This window comes from Rhinopithecus bieti, unplaced genomic scaffold (assembly GCF_001698545.2).
Source record: "Rhinopithecus bieti isolate Rb0 unplaced genomic scaffold, ASM169854v2 scaffold_31433, whole genome shotgun sequence".
Taxonomy (NCBI): domain Eukaryota; kingdom Metazoa; phylum Chordata; class Mammalia; order Primates; family Cercopithecidae; genus Rhinopithecus; species Rhinopithecus bieti.
In genome coordinates, this window is record NW_016890169.1 from 1 (window position 1) to 7,586 (window position 7,586).

Consider the following 7,586-nt stretch of genomic DNA (forward strand, 5'->3'; position numbering starts at 1 on the left):
AAAAGATGTTCTCATCATAACGCAAAAAGCACTCAATTTTTTTATATTGTGAAAACTTGGTTGACATTGGTTTTCATGTCTCATTAGTTCTTGACATCGCTTCCCAAATTCAGATGTTATACTTGCTTTTGAGTCTATGCATGGGTTGGACGATAGTCAGAATGAAGAAGTCGCAAAGCAGACCTCTGCAGTGGGATTCTACGCCTGCATCCACTGGCATTGCGGTGGTCATCGTCATGACACAGGTGAGTGCTGATACTCTGTTTCTCTTAGTAATCCTCAGAAATGCAAACTGGAGCATGCCTCAGTTCAGAATTGAAACCTGGGACCCATGAGGAATTTGTGTCATTTTTTTTTTCTTGAAATGTCTGAGCTTCTACAATTTGTGTCATTTAAAGTATGAATTTGAAGAGCGTTAGATCAAATAATCTTAATTATCTGGATGCTACTATATGTAGACTGCAGAATTTAATTATAATTTATCTGAATTTGAGCTTCCTATCAGCTTATTTAAGCACCATATGTTTAATACTAGGTTAGAGTCTTATTTCCTACTTAATAATAGCTTTCTTTCATATTTCTCTAGCACATGGTAAGTACTTAACATTGAATGAGTGATTCAGTGAATTTGAGATTTATCCATTGTCAATCTCTAGGATTGGCTACTTTGTACATAAAAGAATTCAGGTGATTATCTAAGATTAATTAAAAGGCAAAATATAGACTAAAAAAGAATGGGATCTTGTTTTGAAAGCAAATGTAAAACAAAACCGGTCTTAAAATAAAGGTCCTGCATGCCTTTTTTTTTCTTTTCGTCTGTATTAATAGTATTGACATTCTAAGATACCCATATGCCTGTGTTCCATGGATTTGTAAAATTAAGAAGAAAGGTATAAAATAAAATTTTACTAAGTTTTGATGAGCATTAGCTATAGATGAAAATGAACTATATACTTAGGCTCTGTAAAGGACATTATAATGTAAGTTTAATGCATTAAATAAATTGAAAATGTATTAATGAAGGATGGGGCCAGTGCTTTATTCATCTTTCTATCCCTAGTATTTATTTAATATAGTAGGTTTTGAGTGGAATAGGAGTATTGAATTTACATGAATGATTTGGGAAAGAGACCATATCACAGGTGGTGATATTTAGAAAGGAGATAGTGCCAGGAAAGGGGATGATGAGAAAGAATTGAATTAGAAGAATTGATTAAAATAAAGTTAAGATTCTACCAACTTAATGTTTTGAGCCAGGACTTATGGAGAGTAGTGTCAATGTCAGGTTAAATTCTCACTTTTATTTCTTTTAAAATTACATTTTATTATTTCATTGTAATTTTAATTTACTGTCAAAGACAAATATAAGTTGAGAACTAAGATGATATTACACTAGAGTTTATATGAGAATTTATGAAGAATACATTAAACATAGCTCTGGTCTTCAGCAACAACCCAGACAAGGCAGATCAGACAGGCAGTCAGAGACTATACAAATACGTACATATTTTATACAGATCACATATTAGCATATGTATATGAAAACAGGGAAGTTTGAATATGTAAAATATGAACTATGGGCTGTGGTAGCTCTGTGGTAGCACTTCTGTGTTGCAAAAGTGAAGTTTAGAAATGTAGGTTAAGAAATCAGATGGGAGACTGGGCGCGGTGGCTCACTCCTGTAATCCCAACACTTTGGGAGGCCAAGGTGGGCAGATCACCTGAGGTCAGGAATTTGAGACCAGCCTGGCCAACATGGTGAAACCCCATCTCTACTAAAATACAAAACTAGCCGGTATATGCCTGTGATCCCAGCTACTCCGGAGGCTAAGGCAGGAGAATCACTTGAACTTGGGAGGTGGAGGTTGCAGTGAGCTGAGATCGTGCCACTGCACTCCAGCCTGGGCAACAGAGTGAGACTTTGTCTAAAAAAAAAAAGAGAAATCAGATGGGTATAATTTGGTGGTTTGGAAGAATAACACTTTCAGTAACAGAGCAAATATTGAGCCCAAGAAGGAATTTCACATATTATAGTGACAAAGGAGTTTACCTAACAAGAATGGTAGCAGGAGTAAAATTAGTGTAGAGGATGTGAGAAGGAGGAAAGCAAGAGGTTGCTGATAAACCCCATAAAACATAATAATTGGATTTGATATTGAGTTTTGATGTATTCTAAAAGTTCTTGAAAGTCACCAAAGACTCAATTCTGAGTGAGGGCTGGCTGACTTGACAAAGGAAAGAAGTGCAGAGAGCTGCAGACATGTGTTGCAATGGTTAAAATATTAGAGTAAGTTAAGTGATTGATGTTTAGTAAAGATGGAGGCAACATGGACACTAATTTATTTTGAATAGTAATAAACAGAATAGCTTAATGAGGAACTAGCTGAGCTTTTACTGTTAGCAACATGGGAGAAAGGGTCAGTAAACAGTGATGAATAACAGTGCCCTGAGGATTTATAGTGAATAATGAAAATATGCTGTCCTTTACTAAGGGATGTTACCGTGAAAATGAATAAAGTCTGAAATCAACAATTCTGACTTTTAATTTCTGAGTTGCACAAAAAACACTGAAATGTTTGAAAGTTACCCTGAGATAGCCAGTTTGAATGCAGAACGGTTTACATTCAATGGTGTTGTTGAAGTAACAAGGAAATGGATGTAGAAGAAAGTTTGTTCTTTTAACCTTTTCAGTTCGTTTTCATCCTTAGAGATGATCTTATTTGAATCATGACAGCAATAGAATTTTTTTTTTTTTCCTGTTTTTTTGAGATGGAGTTTCACTCTTATTGCCCAGGCTGGAGTGCAATGGCACAATCTCAGCTCACTGCAACTTCCACCTCCTGGGTTCAAGTGATTCTCCTGCCTCAGCCTCCTGAGTAGCTGGGATTACAGGCGCCCACCACCACGCCCAGCTAATTTTTTGTATTTTTAGTAGAGACGGGGTTTCGTAATGTCCAGGCTGGTCTCAAATTCCTGACCTCAGGTGATCTGTCCGCCTTGGCCTCCCAAAGTGCTGGGATTACAGGCGTGAGCCACCACTCCCAGCAGCAATAGAATTTTAAAAAAAATCTCTTAACTGTGGTCTCACTTCATAAAAATTCATTTTTTCTAGCTTAGGGTATTAGAGTGATGAAAAGAGTGTACTTCATTCATTAACAACCTCTATGGTCTGATAGGAATGTTTATATAACATTTAAAGGGATGTTTATTAAAGAGTTGAAAAAAATATTTAATTAGGTATAATCTTTTTTTTCCTAAACGTAATATCGTTTTTCTTTTGCAGAGTGTTTTGCTACTTTGGGAACAGTTTGAAGATACCAGTCATCATAGCTACCATTCACACCACAACTTAGCAGGGATCCTGCTAATCGTTCTAAGAATTTGCCTAGCATTGTCATTAGGCTGTGGACTCTATCAGATCATCACAGTGGAGAGAAGTACGCTCAAAAGGGAGTTCTACTTCACATTTGCCAAAGTATGGGTTTGGAAAGAAAATGGTTTATTCTGATTATCCATTTCATTCTGGTTTCTTTGGGAAGTTAATAAACAACTACATGCTAACTTTTATTAAACTTCTGGGCTGAGCACGGTGGCTCACTCCTGTAATCCCAGTGCTTTGGGAGGCTGAGACAGACGGATCGCTTGAGCCCCCAAGTTGGAAACCAGCCTGGGCAACATAGATCCCATCTCTACAAAAAATTAATATTAGCCAGGCTTTGTGGCGAGCACCTGTTGTCTCAGCTACTCGAGAGGCTGAGATGGGAGAATTGCTTGAGCCTGTGGGTTGAAGGCTTCAGTGAGCCCAGATTGGGCCATTGCACTCCAGCCTGGGTGACAGGGCGAGACCTTGTTTTTTGTTTTTTGTAAAAAAATAAACCTGTTATGTGACAGCACTACCATAAGTTCTCTATGTGGTTCAACTCATTTAACCTTAGCAACTTACGTGATGTAGGTATTATCCCCATTTTACAAGACCTGTGAGACAGTACTTTCCCTATACTCTTTGCAGGTCAGTTTTGCCTGGTTCATATTTTCATCAATAGGGATTTTGCATTTTTTTCTGTAATATCATAATTTTAAATTTTTAAAATCAAATATGCTTTGGATTTCTCAAGTTATTAATTGACTATAAACTGTTATTCTCAGAGTTATACAATGTTTTATAACAGACTGTTAGGAGCTATCCTTCAGCATAAGCAGCTGGAGCCAGGAGGCTGAGTTCATATTTCAGCCAACCTCACTCCATCCACATGAGATCCTGTCACTTTATTCCTCCTTTCTTGTCCTTCTTCTGCTAGTGAGATCTAAAAGCAAATTCGGCTTTTTTCTATACAGGAGAAGGGTTAGAGCAGTAACATTATAGAACCCTCCCTCCCTAGAAGGTTTCTTTTTTCTGTCAGATTGAGAGAATCCGTACCCCTTCATTTTAGCACCTCAAACCAGCATTCTGATCAGACTGATTCTGTTCAGTCAGCCTACCTTGTCCAGAGTTATTGACCGTTATTCTAAGGCAGCTATGGAAGGAGAGCCAGATTCCTGCTTTATTGCTAGTGTTGAGCATTGCAAAGCTGCTGCTGCAGCCCTAGGAACCAACTTCAGGCTTCTGAGCACAAGACAAGAAGAGGTCATCCTGCTTTTCAGTTTTTCACGGGGACAGTAGTGCTTATTGTTTGATAAGTTAATATATATTTGAGGTGTTTGGGCATTACTTTTTTTATTTTGCTTTTTATCATTGTTGCTGTTGTTTTTGAGACAGAGTCTCGCTCTATCGTCCAGGCTGGAGTGCAGTGGCGCCATCTCGGCTCACTGCAAGCTCTGCCTCCCGGGTTCATGCCGTTCTCCTGCCTCAGCCTCCCAAGTAGCTGGGACTATAGGTGCGTGCCGCCACGCCCGGCTAAGTTTTTGTATTTTTAGTAGAGATGGGGTTTCACTGTGTTAGCCAGGATGGTCTCGATCTCCTGACGTTGTGAACCTTCTTCCTTGGCCTCCCAAAGTGCTGGGATTACAGGCGTGAGCCACCATACCCGGCCTCTTATTTTGCTTTATGCTTAAAGCAGTGCAAATTTTAAAGTATTTTATGTTTTAATTTAACTTGCTGAATAGGGTCAAACATCCAAAAGTAAGGAGTAGCAAAAAGTTATTCTCATCTCCTCACACAATTGCTGCTATTAGTTCTTAATTTATCCTTCTAGAGAGTTTTAAGTATATATGCCTATATATATTTCCCTTCATTTTTATACAAATAGTAACATACGAAACGTTTTTCTATATCTTGTTTTTTTCTCCCTGTATCTTCAATGTACCAAACATTTCAACAGCTACTATTTATTAACTTATTTTTTTATTTCAAATTTAATTTTGGAAAAGAGAATACATTGCCATGGTTCAAGGAAAAATAGAAAAATATTTGAAAAGTATAAACAGTTACCCATTCTTACCTGCCCAGCTCCCCCTCCTCTGTTCTACCCCTCAAACAGATAGCAACTATTAATGTTTTTTGTGTATTTTTACAGAATTTCTTTGTGTATCAGCATGCAAATATGAATGTACATTCTTTTTTCTTTTTACAGGAATATTACACATTTGTGCCTTGATTTTGTTACTTAATAATTTGTTATATTAATAATTTGTAGTATATCAAAATGTGTATGCAACAGATTTATAAACATAAGATTATAAGTACTCCAAAAATACTCATTTGGTTAGAAACAAAATATGAATGTCACAGCAACAGTAAATTTATTTCTACATTTTATTGCAAGCTCTACTCTAAAGGCCTGTTGAGGTTAATCAGGACCTAAATATGCTAGTAACATTTTTTATATGGTACATTCTGAAAAAAAAAAAATACACAGCTGTACTTACTTCACTTTTTCATTTGTTTCAGGGCTGTATCTTGTGGTTTTTATGCCATCCGGTTCTTGCATGCATTTCTGTCATTTTTAGCGACTACCAAAGAGACAAGGTAAGAAATATACATGATGAAACTAGTTTTTTTTAATGAAAATATTGTCTTAATTGGGAGAATATTTAAATAGGAGGGGCCTGTTTATTTTTTAAGACATTTTCTGGGTTATTTAAAACTTTGAAACAAAGTAGTAAACCAGTAAGTAGATAAATTTAAAGTTTAAAATATTTTTAAAATATTTATAAGCAAAATGGTGGAAATAGCTTTTCTTGATTCTATTTTAGCTTATTTTAGAAACGACAATAGAGAATTTTAAAATAGAAATTTTGTTTTATAAATTAGATAATTTATAATACATCTTTTAAAAAATTTTTTGTTACATAATAGTAAAAATCAAGATTTGTAAAAATCAGTCTAGTTGCTTNATTTTAAAATATTTATAAGCAAAATGGTGGAAATAGCTTTTCTTGATTCTATTTTAGCTTATTTTAGAAACGACAATAGAGAATTTTAAAATAGAAATTTTGTTTTATAAATTAGATAATTTATAATACATCTTTTAAAAAATTTTTTGTTACATAATAGTAAAATCAAGATTTGTAAAATCAGTCTAGTTGCTTTAACAGACTACAAACCAGAGTGCCATGCTGAAGTATGATGCATTTTGATTGTGTTGATAACTACCTTCTTAGGTGAATGGCTCCATCATTTCAAAATAGAGGCCAGGAGCCCTTTACAAGCAATGCAGTATGTGCCTGAATGCACAAATGTTTATTGAGCCTGAGGTATTTACAAAGGGTGAATAGATAGGACAGTAGTCTACAAAACAGAGAAGCAACTTGAGAATTTTGAAAGGGCTTTTAGAGGACTCTTTAAAGTTCAGGTAGGAGCATGCTTTATTTCTATTACTAAATTAGCTAGGAACCTGATTTTCTTATTTACTGAAACGCTTGTCTGTAGTGCATACCCTTGGGAGAGAATGGTTTAGCAAGTTATTCTTTTATGCCTTACTTTTCATCTACAAAATAACTGTTAAAGGGATTTTTTATCCTTAAACAATTAGAGCATTAGTCAGAAATTTTTTTTGATAAAATGTACCTATGGTAAAGATGAAAGATAGAATATTGTATTTATATAAAAGCATATATAGATTCATGAAAATTGAATATTATTTCTCTGTTTCTGCATGCAGTAAAAGCATTCCTTTCTTTTCTTTTCAGGTTATTACAATAGGTGTTATCCTTTGCCAGTCTGTTTCCATGGTTATTCTCTACAGACTCTTTCTATCTCACAGTCTATATTGGGAAGTTTCTTCACTTTCTTCAGTAACACTACCACTGACCATATCATCTGGACACAAAAGTCGCCCTCATTTCTGATACTTGATATTTGTTGAGAGGAAAAGTGAATTGGTTTAAAAGAGTGCAATAAGGATCCAAATACAGTTACTTTTTTTTCATACATTTAGTATGAAAACTTGAACAGCGAAAGCAGAGCACGTTATTTATATAACTGCATTTAAGCAGTACCAAGACTGAAAAAAAGGTAATAAATGAAATGTTTTGAAATATACTTAAACAACAAACTTTGAAGAAAGTGTTGTTATAAAATGATTGAAGCAATTTCTATATGGAAATAAATGTGAAAATAACTATATGCTATTTTGGTAAAATATTCA

The 7,586-nt window shown here is 35.2% G+C and overlaps 1 protein-coding gene across 1 annotated transcript; it reads left to right on the top strand.

The window, feature by feature from the left end:
• Positions 1 to 87: 87 nt before the first annotated feature.
• LOC108525897 (integral membrane protein GPR180-like) lies at positions 88 to 7,556 on the top strand (the record flags this gene model as incomplete). Its single annotated transcript, XM_017866676.1, has 4 exons — positions 88 to 245; positions 3,284 to 3,475; positions 5,888 to 5,965; positions 7,129 to 7,556. Coding segments are annotated over 4 exons (587 nt in total), but the record flags the coding sequence as incomplete, so codon positions are not given.
• Between the last annotated feature and the right edge of the window lie 30 nt (positions 7,557 to 7,586).